At 44.6% G+C, this 23464-nt stretch overlaps 1 protein-coding gene, 1 long non-coding RNA gene and 1 other non-coding gene across 11 annotated transcripts in view; 2 read left to right on the top strand and 1 right to left on the bottom strand.

Annotated features, from left to right (window-relative positions):
- NR2C2 (nuclear receptor subfamily 2 group C member 2) overlaps positions 1–16601 on the bottom strand; it is an 82304-nt gene extending 65703 nt beyond the window's left edge. For 2 of the 8 annotated variants that reach the window (XM_074344273.1, XM_074344272.1), the window contains exons 1-3: positions 14487–15551; positions 2807–2890; positions 2531–2721 (exon numbers count right to left, since the gene is read on the bottom strand). Coding sequence is in view for 2 of the 8 variants with exons in the window: in XM_074344271.1 (XP_074200372.1) it covers positions 2807–2866 (60 nt within the window). In the remaining 6 variants the exon portion in view is untranslated. Of the gene's footprint in view, positions 1–2530; positions 2722–2806; positions 2891–14486; positions 15552–16232 lie in introns of those variants that run through there. The other 6 variants (XM_074344271.1, XM_074344277.1, XM_074344274.1 and 3 more) reach the window with 6 other exon arrangements.
- On the top strand, positions 12649–12756 carry LOC123616306 (U6 spliceosomal RNA). The gene has a single exon (XR_006724294.1). It is a non-coding gene; the product is annotated as a U6 spliceosomal RNA (small nuclear RNA).
- On the top strand, positions 15828–19575 carry LOC123616296 (uncharacterized). 2 transcript variants are annotated; one of them, XR_012499815.1, is made up of 2 exons: positions 15828–16125; positions 17134–19575. It is a non-coding gene; the product is annotated as an uncharacterized LOC123616296 (long non-coding RNA). The 2 variants fall into 2 exon arrangements; XR_006724282.2 differs by lacking the exon at positions 15828–16125 and adding an exon at positions 16476–16865.
- Positions 19576–23464: the final 3889 nt, after the last annotated feature.

Here is a 23464-nt window from a genome sequence, read left to right as displayed (position 1 = left end):
GATCAAGAAAAAGAAAGATTCAAAATACGAGAATCAGAAATGAATGAGGAGAAATTGCTACTGACCTACGGAAACAAAAAGGATTATGAAAAGAACGCTGTAAACAGCTGTACGCCAACGAATTAGATGGCTTAGATAAAATGAACAAATTCTCAAAAAAAAAAAAAAGGAAAAAAAAAAACCACACAAACTACTGAAACTGACGTAAGAAGAAAAAGACAGTATGAATAGACCTTTAGCAAGTGAAGAGACTAAATTAGTAACAAAAACAACTCCCTGCAAAGAAAAGCCCAGCCACACGGCGTCATTGCTGAACTCTACCAGACATTATCAATAATTCCAAAACACAGAGCATCACACAGTTTGCAAGTGGCAGGGCCAGGATTTAAACCAAGCAATCTGGCTCCGAGAGTCTATATACTCTTGACCGCTATGTTAAACTGTCTCTCTGAATAACTGAATAAATCTGAGCGGTTATAGGATATCAAGTTGTTACACTGTGTCATTAGACTTTTGTAGTTAACCTTGGTAATGTGACTTATCTGATCTACAGGGGAAAAGGTTGCTCTGGAGGCCTGAGGTAAAATCCTTTACACAATTAACAATGCTGCTGTATCTCATTCATGGAGCAAAAGTATGGCACCTGCTAAAGCCCTTTATTTATTTTTACTTCAATGACTTCTCACAACAACCCCAAGATAAACAGGCTCTATTACTATTCCCATTTTTGAATTGAGGAAACTGAGGCACAAGGCAGTCACCCAGACAGCAAATGGCAGGGCCAGGATGTAAACCGCAATCTGGCTGATCCCTAGAGACCCTCCTTTCCACTTGGAGAACCTGTCCCTGCCTACTCATCCCATGCCTGACCCCTCACAGAGAGCTCCAGTGAGCGGATGCCAGCCCTACTGTTCACCCGTGCCTGCCTTGGCCAACGGCGGGGAGGGGGTCTGCTCCTCCACTGTCTGCTGACTGAATAAAGCACCACCCCCCACACTCACTGTGAATGACTACTGATCTGCACTTTCCTCTCAGTTACTGTTCAGCACTGAAATGATGAACTGCAGGCGCTCACTCATTGAGCTGATCTAATGTTATATATAGTTATATGCAGCTTCAAGTCGTTAAGCCTGAACTTTCAAAATAACAGCATGGAAATCTAGGTAATATTTTAAAGAGGACGATTGCTTTTGCCTTCCAAAGTAAATGCCTCCTGTTATTTTGGAAGTCTCCTAAAAATGTACTTTTTGCCATGGGAAATAACAGTTGCACTAAATTAATATATGAAATTCCATTTCCTGACAGAAATAAGGCTTCTGATAAAAAATTTTAGCCAACAAATTTTCTGAATGAATACACAAAATTTGTATTACCCTATAAAATTACTATAGGTTACTACCACAGGTTGCTACACTGACCTCTTTCCCTAAAGAATTAACGATGATCTCTTGGGCAGTGGTCCATATACTAGTCTCCAAGTCGCCCTCAACTGAAAACCACATTAAATGCAAAATTAACCCTAAATAGATGAAAAACCAACAATGATTTTCAAGGTAATCATTCCTATCACAAACTAAAGCAACAAATAAAACACAAGCATTTTACTTTCAGAGTTCTGTGGCTCTTTCAAAAATATAATATTAAAAAAACCAAAATCTATCTGCTTTATCTTCAGCTAAATATTAACCATTATTTGCTGGGGGAGAAGGATGATTATACTGTTGCCTTAAAGTTAACGTTTGATCTAAAATCTGAAAAACCTGCTCACCATTTTTATTGGTTTAAACTGGCATGTGTGTACTTAGTTTTTATTTTTTAAACTCCTTATTTAAATGTCTATTCTTTGGTAGATCTGTATCTTCGTCCTAGAAATATGAGCACTGGTTCAAAAAATGCAAAATCTGAATCCTTCTAATGGCACAGTGTGATATGTGGTTTATTGGAGGAGCTTTGGAAGAAGTGAACAGAATTGGGTCACTGTACCCTTGGCCAATTACTTCTGTCTTTGAGCCTTGGTTTCTTCACCTATCAAATGGGAACAGTGGTCGTACCAACCTCAAAAGGCTGTCGAGGACTGAAGTCCTTGTAGAGGGCCTGGCACAGCATGAAAAGATCTGGCCCTACGTCCCTCCTTCACGCCTCAAGTCGCCTGAGCACACCAAGCTACTTCATGTCTCCATCCTGCCTTTACACAGGTTTCTGACCTAGGATGCCCCCTCCCAGCATCTGCCACGGGTTCCTACCTGCATCCTCGGGTCTGTCTAACAAATACTTACTTTGATCATCCTCCTCGTATGGAGAGACACATCTCACTGTTTTGTAACTACTCCTTACGCAGGCTTCGAGAGCTCTAAAGGAAGGAGGCTCATTCACTTCTGTATTTCTTAGCACCTAGCAAAATCCCCAGTACATGGCAGATGGTCAATAATGACTACAGAATACACAGAATCCAGCTTTCCACTATATGCAGTATTAACAGAGTATCAAATGTGCAAGAAACTAAGAGCCTTGGACTTAAAACTATACTCACAAGTTTGATAAGCGTCAGATTCTTTTACTTTTTGTTCAAGGTGAAATTTTTTCAAGTCACCTTACTGTATTCTGCTAGGCCAGCCTATTCATGCAAAGATACTTTAGGAGTAAATGTTCCTGTGACTGTAATTTTTTCTTCTACGGCAGCATCTTGCTTTGGATTTGGATCACATGCTGACTTCTTCGGGACTGTTTGGAAACAACAGAGCACATGGAGTTACTTTTCCTTTTAAAAGCAAGGGTGCCAGCTATGGTGCTAGCCCCTGTCACTCACCTCAGCCACCTGCTGGGTCCCCACTCTGTGCTGAACCAGCCCCTCCATATTTGTAGCCATGGTGAAGCAAGATCATTAGAGAACCTGTTTGGAAAGATGCAGCAACTTCCATCAGGTGGAGAGAAACCAGGCTACGTGAAAAACATCAGTAATCAAAAGTCATCTTTGGCACTGTCCTGTGCAGATTTTGCCCTCTACAGGAGACAGAGCTAGCAGGCTGAGCATATCTGGATATGCAGCACCAGCTCCTTCAATTACAGGCACCAAAATTAATTAGCAGAAACACTTCAATTTGGAAACAAGACTTCCCCTGGTAAATATAGATGAAGATGAATTTGAAACTTTAATTATTGGGTCTCTTGGGTTGTAACAGCTTGGTTCACCTCTCAGGCAGGCGGGATCACACCTCTCTGGATAGCTCTTGTCACGTATACTGAACAAGAAGGTGGCTATCTGACAAAGTGTGAGATCGACTTTGGATACAGAGCAGGAGACTGCTATCATCAACTACGCTTCTGTTACTAGTGACCCGAGTGAGGAGCAAAACCCTGCCCAGGTGCTAATACACCTCACTCAGGTTGAAAGGCAAACACTATCACTAACAAAGAAAGGAAAGAAGAAGACTGCATTACTAACATGGGCTAAGAACATGGTACCCATAAATTTATCAATCTATATTTTAAAGTCCTCATTAAATTAGGAAACCAGCTAATTCAGCTTTCTATTAACAGAAAAGGTATGCCCTCATTTGTCTCAAAATTGAGAAAGATCATCTCAAGACCAAAAACTACGCTCGTCTCCTGGGTCAGGATCACTTGAGTGCAAGCACTATTGATGAAACAGACTCCCTGGTCTCTTCAGGTCATAAAATATAGCTCCCCTGACTCGTCCCTAAACTCTGTGCAGTAACTCTACCACAAAGAATTCAGGACAAAGGGATCCCATTTTGGACCTAATTCCTGGACAAATCAAAGAGTTCATTACTGACTGCACAGGTTGCGTGGTTAACAGGAACTTAAAGCTCTTGTAGTTTATTTCCAGCATTTACATATACAATCTATACAGTCCTACCCAGTATGTAATACACAAATGCACACAGTTCATCTGCTCTGCCCCTCCCTCAATCACAAACTGGACTGTTTTGCAATGCAACTTTATAAAACAGTTTCCTGTAGTTCTCACCTGAAGTATTATATCCATCAGCACTAAAGTCTATAAAACTTCCTCACACTCTGGCAACTTTCTGTATTATTCCACCCACTATTAAATAGCCACTTCTATTATCCTAATTCCCTTTCAGATTCGTGTATTGCCAAAATGGTAATCAGAGAGAAAGGAGAGCATGAAACCGTGATTGACAAATATAAAAGAACCGGCCCTGCCAGTTCAAGGAGTCAAAACCCTGTGAGAGCAGGTGCCACACCAACTGCTACAAAGATCCCAGGTCACCAGTGTCAGTAGTGAATCATCTCATAGAACAGGGTCAGGTCTAAGACAGGGGGAAGTGTTTCTGGTTATGTATTCTTTTAACAAGTAGTCAACAGTTTTAACTTTTGTTTACTTTTCTTTGTTTCTAGAAGAAAAAGCAGAGAAACACTCTGGTCTTCTCCCCTACTTACAGTTTGGTTCTAACTAATAAGGGATGGAGGGAAGAAACATCATTTCACATGTACCAGAAAAGTTAACAGACTGTTGTTAAAAACACAATTACTGCACAGGAAAAGCCTAGAGTTCTAATCTTTTTTATTAAAACATTAAATAAGAGCTAAGGAAGGGGGGAGGGTATAGCTCAAGAGGTAGAGTGCATGCTCAGCATACACAAGGTCCTGGGTTCAATCCCCAGTACCTCCTCTAGAAATGAATTTACAAATTCCCCCCAAAACACAGACAAACAAAGAGCTAAGGAATCAAGTGGATAAAAACAGCAAATATACAATATATTAAGAAATAAAATCCAGGGGGGAGGGCATAGCTCAGTGGTAGAGCGCATGCTTAGCATGCACAAGGTCCTGGTTTCAATACCCAGTACCTCCACTAAGAAAGGAAGGAAGAAAACCCAAACATGCAACTGCAAGTATGAATTCTATTGCTTTTAGGTATTATTAGCATTTCTGTTGCTGTTAGCTGCAGTTTGACGTAAAAATAATGAATTTGAATATTACAGAAATATTGTTCAGGAAGTGTTATTGAGTAGCACAGAAATAACAAAATATTAGAAAGGCGTATCTTTCTACTGAGTTTCCCTAAAAGAGGTGCTTGATCTTTCAAGCTCTGAGTTGAAGTGGATTAGACTTAGAAACTCAGAAAACTTTCTAAAATGACTCACTTTAATACTGAATTTGCAGGACCAGTCAACCTCAGACAGGGTACGGTTGTCCCAATGACTGCTAATGACCGATGATTACAGACACTGGGTCACAGAGAAGCAAGCAGCAGGGCACTGTTAAGCTTAAAAAAGCTAAACATTCTAGATATTAATTATCTGTTGATTACATAAATTATAAATATTTTCTTCTCTCTGTGGCTCATCTGTTTACTTTCTTTATGGTGTCTTTTGACAAACAGAAGTTCTTAAAGTTTCATGAGGCTCAATATATTAATATTTTTCTTTTACAGTTTGTACTTTTAGGCTTTATTTATGAAAACTGTCCTACACCCCCAGAGTCACAGCATAATTTTATGTATCTTCTTATAAATGTTTAAGAGTTTAGTCTCTCACATTTAAGTCCTCAATCCATCTGCAAATCAATTCTTGAGTCTGATGAGGAATTAGGATCCAATTAATTTTCTTTCAATATAGATGATCAGTTTTCCAACACCCTTTACTGAACAATCCATCCTTCCCTCATTGATCTGCAATGCCACCTCTGCCATATCTCAGGTTCCCCATATGTGTGGATATAATTCGAGGTTCTCTGTCCTAGCCCACCACTGCTCTCCTCCTCTATGCCACTACCGTTACCTTTGCTCTATAATGAGTCTGGCTCTCTGGTGGGGCAAGTGCCCCCCACCTTGCTCTCATTTCCACACCAACTTCCTGGACTTTCTCAATCGCTCAATACTCAAGAGCAGTAACCTTTCTTGATACACTTGAATTCTTACAATTCTTGATCTCACTGTTGGTTTTCTGCCTCCAAAGGAGCTTTAGGCTGCTTAAAAATGAACGAGGAAAGTGCACCTTCTGGAAAAACAAGCAGAGACAAAGAATGAGAATGAGAGTGAAAGAGAAACTATGAAAAGATTTCAATAAAGATTTAAATCCAGTGACAGCAGATAAGTGAGAAAGTAATTCACAAAAATTATTCCATTTCATCATTTTTGAAAATAACTTATCCTCACATATCAACCAAGACAGAGGCTTCCTCTTGCAGGACATCACAATGTAAGAAGTAAGTAAAACAAAGTCCTCCAGTGACGTCAGGAAGTGAGGGAAAACGTAACTCAAGCGAACCCCAGGGGAAAAAAGATGATGTGAGGGGGTCAGACTCTCACCTGAGAGCTTGCAGAGACACAAAGGTCACATAGTGAGAAGGAAGGGTAAAGTTTTAGAAAGGATACTGGGAGATGGTTATCAATTAGGGGCTGTCCTTCTAGAATGAGAAGCTCCAAGGAACAATGGGTTGTGTCTACACACAGTTTGAAAAATCATACTAATTAGCACAATATAATTTTGCACTTGAAATCTGAAAAACAAAACAGAACCAAAAAACTCTACAAAACAGAACTAAAAATACTACAAAGTAAACAAAGCACTTTAAAAAAACCACCTTGGCTGGTAGCTAGCATGACAATGCCGACAATAACTAACAGTCACTATGTGAGTGGTTACTATGCACCAGCACTGTGGACAGAACACTGAAGTAGCTCTTGGTACAGAAACCTGAGTCTTCAAAGGCTGGCGCTTGACCCACTTGGCTCCCTAGCCCTGGAGGACTGCCCCCGCCTCCATCAATTACCTAAAGAGCTATAAAATTATCTTAAGTTAAAATAAAACCTGTTACAGATATTTTCCAATTGTGGTTTTGAACCCATCAAGTTCACCCTCCATCAATCCTTTCAAAATAATTACGCAATAAGCTGGCTGCTGATAATTAATAAGAAAAATAAGAAGAAAAAGAGGAGGGGGAAGAAAAAAAGTCCTTGTCCTTGAACCTTGAAGAACTTCAGGAGGAAACCAGTAAGAGCTGTGCGACGTAAATGCTACAGAGTGTCCGAAGGAAGCAGCACTCTGGGAGCAATGACAGGTTCACCAGAGAGAAGCCGTTTACACTGGGCCTTGAGGGAAAGTGGGAGTTTAGCAAACAGGGAGGATGGGACAGAGTTCTCAGTGGAGCTCAGAGCTCGGACAAACTGGCAGGTATGAGGAGACCAGCAGAGCTGAGGAATAGCAGGCACCAGGTGGGGAACTGCCCAAGGGCAGGGGAGGAGAGAACAAGAACTAACAGAGGTTTGGCAGAGAAATGAGGAGATCACATCAAGATCTTCAAAAAAATCCTCTGGGCAAGTGTGGAGATGACACAAAAGGAGGCCAGTTAGAAAGTGGTGGCAACAAAGACTATGAATGAAGGCAGAGTCTTAAATGTAACTTGAATTAGTGACTCTTGCCCATACAGCACATGATGACAACAGGGCACAGTACCTGAAGTGTGTCATGTAAACCACAGAATGATGGCGTAAAACGTATTGATTGGCCTTATATGGCACTAGGTTTTATAACATAAATTCTTTCAAATACAGGTACATCAATACCACTCTTAACAAACAAGCAGAGAACACAATGGTGACTTTAATCAGCTCTTCAGACTTACAAAAAGGGTACAGCTGACCAAATTTTGCAGTTTCTTTGTTTCAGTGGGGGGTGCTCCAGATCCTACTGAAGGGAAAGCTGCACTGGGACTGGGAACACCTGAATTCCCACTGAGTTGCCAAAACAGCCCAGATAAGCTCTCCAAAGGGGCAGGCTTAGAAGCCAGCATCTCAAAGAACAATAAACAAGTCCTAGCACAAGGAAACTCCGTCTTCATTGACAGGAATGGCTGAGCCTGCCTCTCCCTTCACAGTCAACCGATTCACATCGTCCTTCTTTATGTATTACGTGGTCCGTAATTATGTAACATTCAAAATATTTACTTTCTTGGTATTTTCTCATCTAAACAAATCCTAAGTTCTGAGGCTCTGGCACTAAGTTAATTCTCTGATACTGAACTGCATCGGATTATTGTTAAGAACAGATCTTAATACCCATGTAAAGTGCCTAGCACTGTGCCTGGCACACAGTGGGCAGGCGATGCATGGGAGCCAATGGCCACAAGGAGATGGTACACTTCTACTTTCTCAAAGGAATCTGAAAGCAACAACAAACTGTAAAGTGTATAATGTAATCAGGAATAGGTCTCCTACTTTGACATAAGATCCACACAAACTTTAACTACATACATGCGTGTATGTGTGTATGTATGTATATACATGTGTATATTCATTCTGTTAAACTGCACAACTGAACAAAATGAAAGGGCTGAATTAGCATAAATCTCACAAATATTTAAAAATCAATCAACACCTAATAACTATTTGCAAAATACTACTGGGTATACAACTTCTTGATAGGGACAAGGTATTCAGTGTAAATTTTATTCTGTGATTGTCAGAAGTCTCCTTATACTCATGGGAAAATAAAAACAGAAGGAAAAAAATAGGCTGAGTGACAATTAAAAAATGAGAAATACATAGCTCAAGACTTGAAAACAGGAAAGGATGCTCACAGGGATGCCTCTAGGGTCAAGTTCAGACATACATCCTGTCATTGGAAACCTTGCCACTATTTAGACTCAAAGATTACTCAGCTTTTGGATCAGGTGATTTCCTGCCTCAGAGGAAACTTGCTTCTTCCATATTACAAGTCTGGACTATAAGAAAGCGGCAGCAACGGGATGTGGGGGCTGGGGAGGTGGGTGAGGAGTGACTGGTGGGGGAGAGAAGTGGCTCTCAACTACACAGTTCCTATGCTACCATTTTCCATGTGGAGATCTCCCCTAAAATACCACTGTACACCATGGGTGGTTTTCCTCCCCTTACCAAGGGCCCAAGTGTGAGGGTAAAATGGACCCTCGTTTTTTTTTTTAGCATGACCCAGAGATGGAAGGCAGGGAAGCAGGGCCGATTTTCTGAACATCTACCATGTGCTGTATATCAAACCAGGCATCACTTAATCCTTAACATGCCTTCTGAGTAGGTATTACTGGCTTCACAAATACAGACAGAAAAAACAGAGACTCGGAAGTTTAATCAACTTGTTCCAAGTCGGCCAGCTGGTAAGCAGTGACTCTAGGATTCTAACTAATTCATGCTTCTTTAACTCTAAAATCACAGCATTCCCTGTACCCCAAATGCCCTTCAAAACAGCTTCGCAGAAAAGGAAGTCAAGAGAAAGGAATTTTAAAGGGTGCAGGAGACCATTTAATCATCCAAAAGAAAAAACTGCTTACACCAATAAGCAAGATCATTTAATAACTCATTTAGCTAACCACTAATTCCTAAATTTATATTTATATTTCAGTATTACTCACAGAAGTTCCTGACCTAGCTCCACCCAGACAGTAACATGAGTTTCTTCAGAACTTAACACACTGTTGTCCCTTACAATTTTACCTACATAATAATCATATTGATTAAAGCAGTGAGGATTAAAAAAAACAAACATGCAACAGTGAAGATAATTTTACCATTTTTCTAAAGTAAAAAATTTTACTGAAGTATAACATGCAAATACAAAAAGTGCACAAATCATAAATGAAACAGCTCAGTGAATTTTCACTAAGTAAGCACAAACATGTAACATACATCAGGAAACAGAATGTCACTAGCACCCTAAAAGTCTCCCCTGTACCCCCCTCAGTCACTTAATTCCCTTCTCTCCTGACTTCCATCATCATGATTTGTTTTGCTTGTTTTTGAGCTACGTAATGTATTTGTGTGCGTGTGTCTGGCTTCTTTCGTTCATTATTTTTGTGATGACCATGAGCAGTTAGTGCATTTTCATTCCTGTATAGTATTCCAACACATGGCAACAATGCCACACTTTATTCATCCATTCTGTAGCTGATGAACATTACAGCACAGATGGCCCCTGACTTACAGTGGTTTGACTTACGGTTTTCGACTTCATCATTGTGTGGAAGTGATATGCATTCAGTAGAAACTGTTCCTCAATTTTTGAATTTTGATCTCTCCCCGAGCTAGCAGTATACAGTTCTGATCCTCCTTTGGGATGCCAGGCAGTAGCAGCTACAGCTCCTAGCCAGCCACGTAAGCAAACAACCAGTACACTTCAAACCATTCTGTGCCCAGACAACCATTTTGTTTCTCACTTTCAGTACAGTAATCAACAAATTACTTGACATATTCAATACTTTATTATAAAATAGACTTTGTGTTAGATGATTATGCCCAACTGTAGGCTAACTTAAATGTTCTGAGCACATTTAAGGTAGGCTAGGCTAAACTATGATGTTTGGTAGATTAGATGTATTAAATGTATTTTCTAAGTATGATACTTTCAACTCACAATGGGTTTATTAGGGATATAACCCCATCATAAGTCAAGGAAGATCTATCTGTACATGCCTTTGGATGCAATGCTATCTTTTCATTTGAAAATTTTCCTACTTAAAAAATTTTTCTTTTACTTCTTCAGAAAAGAATTATGTTATAAACTTAAATTTTACATTAAAATGTTATGTTAAATATAATGTTATATTAAATATTATATATTTAAATATATAATTAAATATATTAAATGTCGACAAATATATTCTAATTCCCAGTCTCTTCAGCCAAGGACTGACATATACTTTGAGATACCTGCTTTTAACCTCGGTAAAAAGTGATTTTTCAATAATTCCAGGCTTATTCGCCTTATCAACCTAGTAAAAGGATACTTTATTGCAGAAACAATGGAAGAGTGGAGAGAAAGAATGAGGGCAGTAGAAATGACATTTCTGAAATGTTCTACAAATACCTAATCAGATTCACCATGTAATAAATGCCACCGGGGGAATGCATCCTGAAGTCTGTCTGCAATGTTTACCTTCTTAAATGCCATCCAGTCTCAGCTGTGTATCCCTCTCAGTGGAGACCTGCCTGCCACACAGAAGTGTGCAATTACTGGAGTTTTCATTGGAAGCCATGTATGGGCAGTCAGGTAAGAAACTTTCCTCACTCTTTGGGTAGCATCCACCCCATTTTCTAGGCCCCCATATCTTCTCTCACATCTTCCATTAATCCAAACAGGAGACAATGACATCCTTTCTTATCGCTAGCATATATTCTTCCCTATCGACAAATTAACATTTCCAGGGATTAGAATCTTCAGGGTTACTGCTAACTTTGGAATGAAAAGTTTCACCTCTCATTGTGGACTTTGGGCTCTTATTACAGTGGAGAAGGTAATTTTTATTGTCCCTAAAAATCACACTTTGCCCTTTAGTTTGGCTTTTATCATTGTAGGCTACCTGGAGTCCAGGGGTAATCAGAATGACAGTTGAGCATCTGAGCCAGACTACTCCTTTCCCATCCTTAACAATTCACCTCCCATCCCTCTCCTCCAAGACTCCCAGATGCTCGGTATGACTCTGCTCTTACTGTCTCCCTAACAATGCCCTATGTCGTTGCCCTGACCTGGGCTTTCGTGTTCTCTGTCCACTCCCCATCACTGTCACTGTGCGCCATGCTAGTTAAGCTGTTGTTCCCTTTTGGTCCAGAACTCCTGCTGCTTGAAACTCTAGCACTCAGGCATAATAGGTTGAGGCAAGTGAAACTCCAACAAGAGTATATCTTTTACAATGTGTGACAGGAGTATGAGTGTGTCCATTAGGTGAAAGATGATAATTACACAGAGAGGGGAGAAGTCCACATTATTTAAGTTCCTCATAACCAGCAATAAGGTGAGAAGAGATAAAGTAACCTCAGGCAGGGGAATTCTGCATCAGGTGTGAGGCTGGACTTGATGAGCCTTAAGATGGATTCCTTCACGAATTCCTCCCCCACAGTACTGATTAAGGGGGCCTAGTGTCCACTCTAGGAGGTGCTTTGGAACTAAATGAGCATGTGGCACACAGGTAAGAAAACTGGAGGATAAACATCCAAATGAGAGCCCTCACTATGTGCAGACATACTCAGGAAGCAAGGTACATGAGGCCAACGGTTCAGTGCCGAGGTCAATGGGGGCCCTGCCCACCTGCCCTGCTCTCAAGGCCATCTGGACAACAAGCTGCCCCTGTTCCTGGCTCCAACCTCAATGTCATCTCCCACCTGCCCATTTTGTAAGTGGGGAATGTGTACACCTCAGAGAGGCCATCCACCCAAGGTTTCAGAGACAGGTGCTCTGCTGTCACTTAAGTGAAAAATGTGAAAACTTCCCGGAAGTCCTCATAAAGTGAGGTTTTTACATATAGGGTTTTTCTTCCTTTTTAAAGGCATGTTGCCAAAAAGAAAATTTCAAGGTCACCATAAGTACAATGAGTAAAAGCAATAAATAAGTAATTTAATGGTATAGAACAATATATAGTTTTTTCATTAAACTATCAGTTCTCTGGTTACTCTGAGTAGGAATTCAGGAAATCAAAAGTGTTGTTTGGTTTTTTGGGGGGAGGAGGTAATCTGGTTGATTGATTTTTTTAATGGAGGTACAGGGGACTGAACCCAGGACCTCATGCATGGTAACCTTCCCTCCAGGGAATCAAAAGTGTTGGATTGAACAAATGATAACAAAAAATCCTTGAACAGGATAGAAAAGAAACACCCAAAAACAAACAATAAAAGAACTAAGTAAAAGCATGACTGTTGTGCTGGCTTTGGCAGCACACATACTGAAACCTGGAATAATACAGAGAAGATCAGCATGGCCCCTGTGCAAGGATGACATGCAAATCTGTGAAGCGTTCTATATTAAAAAAAAAAAAAAGTATGACTGTTGTTTTAAAAATAACATAAAATTTTATTTGTAAAATCTGTATTATGTAAGTCAACAAAAGTGCTCTATTCACCAGAATTTTAAGCAGAAGCTTACGATGTATACTTTGTAAAATCTACCTTTAACCTTGGTAAAGCAGTTACAAGGTGATTTTCAGTAATTTCATTATATAAATCAATTTATCTTTGGAAAGATAAATATTTTAGATTAATGGCTACTGAGACTTTCAACTCCCAAGTCTCTGCAAACCCACTAAATCTTCTCTGATCCCTGTGATAGATGCAATCAGCATTTTTATTTCAAGAAAATCAAACTGATACTTTGATTTTTCAGTTAAAGTAAATAACATAATACTCAGGCTGTTTACTAATGAGTTCCATGTGAACTCATTAACTTTCATGTAATTTACCTTGTAATTCAATTAATTATTAAATTATCTATTTCTTGCCTTAAAAAAACATAAATCAACATACAAGTGGGTAAAAAGAATTCATCTAGGTTATCTTACCTATATTTACATCTCCAGGCAGTGTCTTATATGTGAGGGACCACTTTCTAAATTCATCCAAATACCCTAACAGATTTATTTTATTGCTGGCACTGCTATCTGAATTGCCAAACAAGCCCACATATAAAGGCACCATTAATAAGCAGTAACTTAGTTATCCGTGATACCGCAAATCATCAACAATTCACTCCACTCACCAAGTAGTGCCAGCTATTCAGTTAAAAGCTAGAGATACAATGGTGCACAAAATACTTCCTGTCAAATAAGGGGAGCGGTACCCATCAAACAGTCACATTACGGAACATAATTACAAAGTGACATAAATGTTATAAAGGAAAAGAACACCATGTGAAGTTAAAATCTCATCTAGACTGGCACTGAGCATTAGGAAGGACTTCCCTGAGGAAGCCGTGCTTTAGCTGGTGTTGGCAGGAAGTAGGGGGTGGGAGCCGGGGGCATGTGAGGGTATCAGGCTGAGGGAACGGCATGTGAAAGGTCCTGAGGTAAAGGTAAGCCACATCGTCAAGGAAGTCGAAGGCAGGCCAGTGTGTGTAGTGCACAGGGAGCTAGGGGTACAGGAAAAGGTCTTAGAAAGGTTTTAAAACAGGGAGCAGGAAAAGGACCTCTACCATTATATCCTGGTAGGACTTGAACAATATAATGCCTGTAAGAAATTTTTGAAAATTGTCACGTATCCCATGTTTTTGTGAATACTATTAGTTCCACTACTTCGTTTTCTAAACTTTTGGTGGGGATGCCAAATGACTGTCCGAAAGGAGAAGAGCCAAAAGCAGTACAGGGTTCTAATCCAGTGTTTTACCCCTGCGCCGCACTGCCTACAATTTTCACTCTATCACTTAACGAGTTCATTGTCTTTCCCAGACAACTAGTGCTTCATGACAACAATAACCCCAATCGTGAGCATTTACTATATGCCAGGCACTTTCCCAAGCTTTTTATTTTACATGAATGCATTTAATCCTCAATTCTAGAAGGAAGATTCTATTACTGTCCTGATGAGGACACTGAGGCTCAGAAAAGCTAAACAACTTGCCCAGTCACACCACTAGTAAACGTTGGCACTGTTAACCACAACACTACTTAGCTTCTGCCTACAACATTTTATAGGTGTGTACGTATTACGTATATTTGGGGGAGAGGGAGAGAACAGAACTCAGGTGTAGAGAACTACATTCACATACCTGACACCAATCAATGCCTTAAGTTATCCAGTCCTGGGTAACAGTGGGGCTCAGCAAATATTTGAGGAATTGATGATGAATATAAGACGATGACAAAGGATTCGAATCTGGAAGTAAACTCATTTCCTGAGGCTCCCCCCACCCCGCCCCGCCATGAATTCACCTGATGGCTATTATTTTCCTTGACTCGAACTGACTATTAAGTTGGAGAGTTACTCTCCTCTGCCTTTGCCGTAGTTCACAGACTTCAGCCCGGGGGTAGAGGAGTTAACGGCAAGGACAGTGAGAGGGTTCTCCAGCCTCGCTCACACCAGACGCTTTTCCTCCCGGGGCTCTGCACTAGTCCGTCTCTCTCGGGAACGCTGTCCCTTCTTTCGGTTCCTCCATTCAAACATCACCTCCTCACAGGGCCTTCCCCGACCATCCAGGTCTCCCCAGACCCTCCTTAACGCTCCAGCCGGTCTCATTTCACTTCCTCCGCGGGGCTAGCACTCTCGGAAACCACCTCTAACTGTCCATTCACCGCACCCCCAAACCTAGGAGGGCCGGGGCCTGGTCGGGCCGGCTCTCTGGATGACTCCGCTCATACGCGCAGAGACCACAGCGGGGTTCACCTGTGCTCCCTCAGGCCCTCAATACCCCTGGGCTCTCCACTCCCGGCGGCTCCACACTCCGTTTTCAACAGCAACACCGTTTTTACATGACTTTGAGGTTCACAAAGTGGCCTGGACTCCATTTTCTCAGATGAGCCCCTCAAACGATCCTGAAAAAGGAGGCCTGGCCTGGCGAGAACCATCCTCCCGCTTTACAGCCGCTGAAATTGAGCCTAAGAAAGGGGATTGGCCTGCGGCCGCGCAGAAAATTCAGGCAGGAGCCCTAAGGTGTCCGGATTCCGAAGAGTCCCTCCCAGGAGCCGGCGCCCGTGTTCGGGACGCTCCACCACCTTGACCACCATTCTTCCACCGCACTCCTTCTGGACGCGCTCCAGGCCGAGGCGGCCGCCAGTGCCTCACCGCGGCCCCGCGCCCCACGCTCGCCGCGGCCGCGCCCCGCCCCCTGCGCCCCGGCCCCACGCCGCGCCGCGGCCTTTGCTCCCGACCAGCCAGAGCTGCCGCGCCGCTTGGGGACCGCCCCCTCCCGCCACAGCCAATCAGTGGAGCCTCGAGGGGGCGGAGCCGCCGGACCAGGCCCACCTATCTGGGCATCAATTGGCCAGCCCAGCCGTCGATCACAGGGTCGCGCCCCGCACCCGCCTTCCTCTCTTTCCTCCACCCTCCCTCCAGGAAAAACGGCGGTTGGGCCACGGCGGCGGCCAACGGCGGGAGGGAAGCGGAGGGGAGAGGAGCCGGGGAGCGAAGGAAGGAGGGCCTGCAGGGAGGAGGAGGGTATGAAGGAGGAGGAGGGGAGCCCGGCCCAGCCCGAGCCATCGCCGCCGAGAACAAAATGGCGGCGTTGGCGGAGGGCCAACTGTGAGGCGGGGCCGCGGCCGTCCCCCTCCGCCCCCACCCTCGCGCCGGCCGGGCCGGTCAGGGGGAGCCCGCTCTCTTCGCCCGGCCGCGGGCGGGGAGGGGAGGGGAGGGGAGCGGCCCGGCCCACTATGCAAAGCGCCCGGCGCCGCCGCCGCCGCCCCGTGGCAAAGGTAAAAGGGTCGGGTTCAGCCGCCGCCGCGGCGCCTCCATGTCCGCGAGCCAGGCCCGCCCCCTCCGCCGCCGGCCCGAGCCCGCCCCGGCCCTTTTTCAATTTTACCTCAGGATTTGGCGCCAAAGCGGCCTCGAAGCAGGTCCCGTGTCTGCGGCGGGCGGCCCCCGGCGCGGAGGGCAGGGCGCGGGGAGGCCGGCTTCCCGGCGTCGGCGGATGGCGGGAGCCCCGGGCCGCGGGCTCGCGGGGCAGCGGGGGAGAGACGAGACGCCGAGGTGGGAGCGGGGCGGCGGGGGCGGGCCCGGGGGTGCCGCCGGGGTCGCGGGGAAGCGGGGGTTTGTTATTGTTTTTTGTCAGTGAAAGGTCAGAGTTCGTGACCCCGGTGCCGCCGCCGCCGCCGCCCGCGCGCTGGTAGGAGGAGGGCGAATGTTCTTCTTCCTCTTCCCAGCGCCAGCCTCGCCGCGGCCGCGGGGGGCGGGCGAGCACGCGATTGGCTGAGGCGCGCGCGCGCACCGGAACGCGGCGGCCGGCGCCGCTCCATCCGGCCCCGTGGCGGCCCGGGCGCGGGCGCTGGCTCCTCGCAGTCCGGCGGCGCCTGGGCCCCGACTCGGCCGGCCCCGCCGTGGGGCACAGTGGAGCTTAAGTGCCGCGGCCGTCAGGGTGGAGGGTCGGTTGGTAGTTTTGAAAAGCCAGAAACGCCGGGCACCGTTATTCGGGGGCCCGCGAGCTCCCGGAGGCCGGGTACGGGCTGTGTTCTCGCCGGGACCTCCTCCACCCCGGCCTCCGCTGCGCCGAAGCCTCTGTTTATTGATTGAAGAAGCAGTGACGCGGCAGAGCGCCTGCGGGTCGGAAGTGGGTGGTTTGTCGGGCGAGTATTGAACCGTTTGTGCCCTGCTCGGTACAGGTGGTTTTTAATTTGGGTCTGAAAGGTCTGAGGATGCACCAGCTTCTGGGAGTATCAGGTAAAGTGTTGAAACCTTCCCAAATCTATTATTTATGGTCTTTTCAGGAACCTGTGATCCAAACGTCCGTGCGTCTTCTCGCGATTTGGAACTAGTCAACAGCGATGCTTAAGTGTATTTAGAGAGAGTGCAGAATTGCTTAAATGTATACGTATCATTGCTCCTCTTGATCCTACGGATCTTCGGTTGTAGGTTTGCATTAGATACTTGTCTTTTAATTTATGGTTTGACTTGCTTTGGAAGGTGCTGACCGCTGTTTTATCCTACCTGCCCTTAAGTGCTTAGGCTAGGTCCCTTGATCACTGTGCTTTGTGGGCGGAGATCCCCTGCTGATTGATTTTTCCTGCACTTTTGCTTGTTTATTATGAATAAATACTGACTCCCAAGATGGATGGGTTAATCTTTTCTCTTAAACAGTACCCATTTGGGCTTTTATAAGGGTGACACCAACTTTGAGTATTTTGTCCATAATCTTGTGATTTTTCTATTTGCTAGGAAACGCTTTAAGTACGTTCCTTTTCCTTTCTCCCTTGTTCTCACCTTGCAAGGAAGTAAGTGGGGAAACGAGAGAAATTTATAACGTCATGGTGAACCACAGGTCTTGAAGCTGGAAGAGATCTCAAGAGATGATACAGTCAAATCGTTTTCTGTCAGAAAGATTTTTAAAAAGAAATGGGTGAGAACCAGAAAGGTCAAGTGATGTGCCTCAGATAACCCTGTATTTTGATGGTAAAACCTTGTAAACATGGACTGCTTTTTCAATGTGTACTCCTTTTCAAAAACTTAAGTTTTTAATATTATGTAATCCTTCTAGATACAGCTTTACACACATCAGTGAGGTTTTTTGCAAACACATTGCAATTGTACCAGATTTTGAAATGAATAATAAACAATAATTGTTTCTATGATGGCTCATAGTTTTCTTAATTTTCTCCATTTAATACTCAGCAGCTCTGTGAACAAGGCGCTGCTATTTCATTTTACTGAGGTGCAGGAACTGAGGCCAGGTAAGTGAAGTGAGCTTCCCAGTGCTACAGGTGCAGAAAAGGAAGCCAGGACTCTGATCTTGTCCTTTTGACCTTAAAGGGTATGTTGTAAACGAGGCCATAGTGGTTTGTTCTATTTGTAATAGTATTCAGTAAATTTCCGGTTAAAGTTTAGTTGTTTAATATTAATATTAAAAGTAGTAGCAAGCATTCATAATCTTGATGTGCTTGAGCACTTTTCTTCCCCTGAAAACAGAAGCACGTACAATCACACAGACTGTAGTATCAGCAGGTAACAGCCTCCTGCAAGCTGAGTTCAGCATTGCCATAGTCCCATTTTTTGGTCCATTGTGTTTTCCATAGAAGTTTTTTAGTGAGAACTCTTAGTGACTTTGGAACACTTGATGGATTTTATAATTTAAAAAATACACATTGTGTAAAAACATACATGTATTTTTATAGCTATACTTTTTTTGACTATTAATATGAAGTATCCACATTTGCATTAAGAGTGTTTTATCAGCCTTTAAAATACAGTGTTTTTGATTGGGGTGCATTTCAGAACTGCCAGCCCTGTTGGTTATGAAACTAAGCTCTGGGTGTGGCCTGGCATCAGCACTTCTACCGAGCATCACAGATCATTCCGATGCATTCTACAGGCCTAAATCACTGATCTAATTCCAAAAATGCACAGCAAAAAAAAAAAAAAAAAAAGACACTTTCTGTTTAACCTTTTGAATGCAATTTAAAAGATTTTTTTCTTTTTAATTTTTTGACTATGCCTGAAGATGACTCCTTCAAAGAGACAGGGCTCGGCAGGAATGACGTGTCTAGTGTGTGCATCATCTCAGCACCTACCCAGTCTGAGCCTTGTATCCAGAGGTGCCTCCTCTCTCTTGCTCAGCCCTCAAGGCAGTGCCTTATACAGGGTGGATACAAAGTGGGCATCTACTGGATGAATGCACTTCCCAGCAACAGTGGATGATGAACGATGTTCATCTCATTATCCCGTTTTTATAGATGAACTTGGTAAAGACAAGGTTTGGTGACTTCCTGGAGCTGTGATGTGAGCCTGGGGCTTCTGGCTTCTTGCACAGTGTTTGTGAGACCTCTGCCTTCTGTGGTCCTCGGGCAGGGCTTTTTTCCCAAAACACTTAACCAGTCTGTTCTGCAATCATTAACTGAGAGCAGGAACGATATCATGAGTTTCATTTTGTACCTAACAGAGTAAATGCTTTTTGCTGTCCAAGCTTATTTTAAAATTGCATTTAAATGATAAATGTTGAGTCAATGGGAATCAAGTTTTGATTATGTGATAGCATAAGTAATGGTTTTCCTTTTTATTTTCATAGACGGGAAGACAATTACCTTCATATGTACTTATGTACATCTTTATCAATTTTTCTGTAATAGCTTATGCTTTATTACTATACACAGTAATGATTTTGTGAAACTTGTTATTTGTGTAATTATGACGTTTATAAAATAAACTTTTAAACCTCATATTACTGTTATTAGCCTTTTTTAAAAAGAATGGAATCTAAGCAGACGTAATCACTGAACACCAAATTGCACGTTAACCATTATCCTGTTTAATCTTCATAACAACCTTGTGAAGTAGATGGTAGTATCTTTTTTTTTTAACAACTATGGGGCTGAGGCCTTAAACAGGATGCCTTTTCCAAAGTCACATGGCTAGCATGTGGTGGAATGTTTATTTTATTAATAGTTCTTTCTGCTTATTTCTTCTGTCCTTGAGGACTTTGAAAGGATGAAAACCCTCTCTACCCACCTCCATGGTTGTCACAGTAGAAGGCTACTTGGAGAAGTCTCAACTTCTATGTAAATGGTCCTTGTTCTTCCCAGGAGGAGAGAGTGACCAACCCTGCGGTGAATGGGTGGCTCTGGAACACAGGAACGCTGCCCGAGTGGGTCCAGAGCCCCTCCAGAATGGCTCTTACTGAGAGCCGTGACCCTTTGGTTTCTGACCTGGGGCTTCCTGTGCCTTAAAAAGTTGTATTTGGCTCAAGTATCTTGGAAACATGATGGAAAATCAGATGATCTTCTCAGAAAAATGCACCTGCCCTTGGTCCCCTGTTTTAGAATATGCTCAGGAGGATTTTTTTTTAATGTTGCCTGAAAAGGGACTGTCAATTTTGAGGCCAGCACCTCCCAAAGAGCTAAACTACTGGGGACTGCCAGCCTTTCCCTCACAAAGTAAAAACTCAGTAGCATTCCTTGAGTTTCTTAAAGAAGGGGTTATTTCAACCCCACAGCCTGTTCACTACAGGCCAGGAAATGACCTCGAAGCCAGAGGTTCCTTGGAAAAGCCTTTCTCTTCTGTGCTTTGCTTTGGCTCCTGACCTGCACCTTGCGGGGAGGGTATGATGCCTGAGGCGGCTTGCCTTCCAGGAGGTTAGGGTACACTGTCAGGACTGAGGGTCTATACACCACCCAACCCTCCTCGTTCTGCCCGCACGTTAGGCCCCTCCTGCTCTGGTCCCTAGTTTAGGCCTTACCTGTCTCACTGCTGGGCTTCCTAACCTTCCTAACCAGCTTCAACTGGCCGCCCTCCCCATCCATTGCTTCATCCTTCCTTTCTTCCCGCTGCTGCCTGAGCGATCAACCACTCCTCGCCCTCCTCTGTTTATAAGTTCTTAAATGGCCTCGCCCTCTTCTGTTTATAAAGTTCTTTAATGGTTCTGCATTGCTTAGGGCTAAAGTGGAAACTCAAAGGCCTAAAGTGGGGGCTGTGGTAGGAGTCTGGCGGATAATCTAAAGGAGGTCTGTAAACACCATTAGCATGTTAAACGGTGGTAGTGACACCTGGAGTGCTCGCTACCCACTTTAAGGGGTAGCCCCTCATCAGCACCTGGAACGTAGCTCAGAGATGACGTATCTCAGATTTCTCAAGAGAACCCGGAAGTCCAGATTTGTAAATGAACTCTCTTAACTTTAAAATGTTGGCAGTTTGCAAGTGGCTTTTAAACTGCAGGCCAAGCAGCATCTCCTCAGCATGGTTCTGGGCCTCAGAACCAGTTAGGGACCTTTGCTAGTGAGATAAAATCCAAGGCCTGAGCCAGGGCCGCTGAAAGTCCTTCACAGTGGGTCTTCTCAGCCCCTTTCAGGTTAGAACATCATTCAGCAGTAGTGGAATCACTTGCACTCGGTGAGAATTTTGATTCCTTCTATTGAGCATACATTGTCAACTGTCAAGGAGAGGGAACTTGGCAGGCAGGACACAATGCCCCTGTTTAGAAGCTGAATCCAAAGTGTGTGTGTTGGGGGTGGGGGCCTGTTCCTCCTCCAGTTCTTATTTTTTCCAGAGAAGAAACTTCCTGTCTCCTGCCAGGGCAGGGCAGTCACTTGTCTGTATAGGGTCAGAGGGTGAGGGTCTTAGGACTCCTTACAGAGACTCTGAACTGTGCTGCCACTAGTCCCCCACCCCAGCCTTCCCAGACCCTGTACCTCCTGTTCCAGAGCCTTCCAGAGGCAGGGGCCGGTGTGTCCCCCAGCACCTGTCCCTGGGGGGCACTGTGGCGTTAGCTTTCTCCTCTGCCAAGTGAGCTGCCACTGTCCATGAGTGTCAGACCTTCCAGAGAGGAGCTGACCATTCCCGTACCCTGTGCCTCTTGCATTTGCTGTCCTTTACATCATACCTCTGCAGGTAGTCACCGGCCTGTTAGTGGGTTTTGGCAGGGAGCCAAAAAATGCATGTTTCCTGGTTTTCTATAACTGCATGACTAAGCACATCCAAACCCAATGTCCTGAAAACCACAATCACTGATTATTACCTTGTACTTCTGGGGGCTCAGATAGGAGGTCCTCTCTCAGAGTTTCGTGGCTGCAGTCAGATAGTGGCTGGGGCTGGACCATCTGGAAGGCTTCCTTGTACATCTAGTGGTCGATGCTGATTGGCAGCGTGAACACTGACCCATGGCCTCCGTGTGGCCTGGGCTTCCTCACAGCACATGCTGCTTTCCCAGAGCACGTGTCACAAGAGAACAAAGTAACATCATACACAGGGTCACTTCCTCTGCTGCTGGCCAGGCTCAAGGGGAGGGGTACACACTTCACCACTCCACAGAAAGAGTGTTGAAGTCACACTGTAAGAAGAAATGCAGGAGGGGGGTCTATGGTGGTGGCCGACTTTGACAGAATAGACTCAACCTCACGGGTGTTCAGTTTGTCTTTAAATGGAAGACCAGCATGGTCTTTCTAAAACTTGGAACTGTTCTGGTCACCTACCTGCTTTAAGGCATCTGAAGGCTCCCACAGTCTCCTCGTAACTAAGTGCAGTGGGCCTGAGTGACCTGGCTCCAAGCTGCCCTTCCTGTCCCGTGTGCTTCCGTGACTTCCTCCCGCGGCCCGGCCCTTCTGGACTGCCCCGTTCCCTGAACACCACATCCTCCTCCCACACACCCGACTCCTTCTACTCGCTGCCTCCAGGGGCCTCTCCGACTGCTTTCCCCGTAAGGCAACCCCCAACTCTGAAGTCACCCCCAGGAGCTCTTCCCTAACATACCTCAGGGCTGTCATCCGGCCTCCCCCGACTCCCGCGCTCCCCCTCACTCCTACCATGGAGTTAGGGCGCCGTCTCAGATGTGAGCTCCCGAGGGTAAACAGCCACGTGTCCCGTGCTCAGTGCCGCCTGGTGTCCCTGAGTAAACAGCGCCTGGGCGCCAGGGCTGCGGCCCCTCAGCAGCCCCGCCGGCTCACACAGACAGTCAGCCTCTCACCCGCCCCCCTCCATCCCCACGGACTCGGCTCAAAGTTTCTAGCACCAAGAAACACAACGTCATCATACTAACTATGCTCTCCAGCTAATCAATCCTGGAAAGAAATGCGTGTTTCTTGAGGCCCCAGGTTTCAACATGAAATTCGATTTGTTCATAGATGTTTCGGGTATGATTTAGGTAAATCGGCAGCACTTCTCTGGGTTAGGAAAGTCAATACTTACCAGTCACCGGGTATCAGTTTCATTCAGCAGAGTCAGTTTCCACAGCAACTGGAAGTTCATAATGTTTTCGTCGAGGAGGCTGGCACCGGCAGAGGGCGGGCAGCCTGGGTGTCTCCCCACAGCCCAGATTCGCCATTATTGACTGTGGGCCTTTGGACCAGAGACCCAACTCCCGAGTCTGTTGGCTCCGCATCGGCCGAGGCTGTGCCACCTACCAGGGTGGTGAGCGTGGAAGGAAGGACCACAGAGGCTGCTGGACCTCAAAGCTCAGAACTCTTGACTTCAGCCCTGAATGGAACACCTTAAATCATGTTTGAAACTTTGAATGTCTAATGCACTATGTTAAATTTACCTAAAAACTTAAAATATGCTATTCAGCAAATGTTCTATCTATTGTGATTCTTCCCCCAAAGAATTGTCCAGAAACACTAT

Source organism: Camelus bactrianus, chromosome 17 (assembly GCF_048773025.1).
Source record: "Camelus bactrianus isolate YW-2024 breed Bactrian camel chromosome 17, ASM4877302v1, whole genome shotgun sequence".
Taxonomy (NCBI): domain Eukaryota; kingdom Metazoa; phylum Chordata; class Mammalia; order Artiodactyla; family Camelidae; genus Camelus; species Camelus bactrianus.
This window is presented reverse-complemented; position numbering and strand designations above follow the sequence as displayed.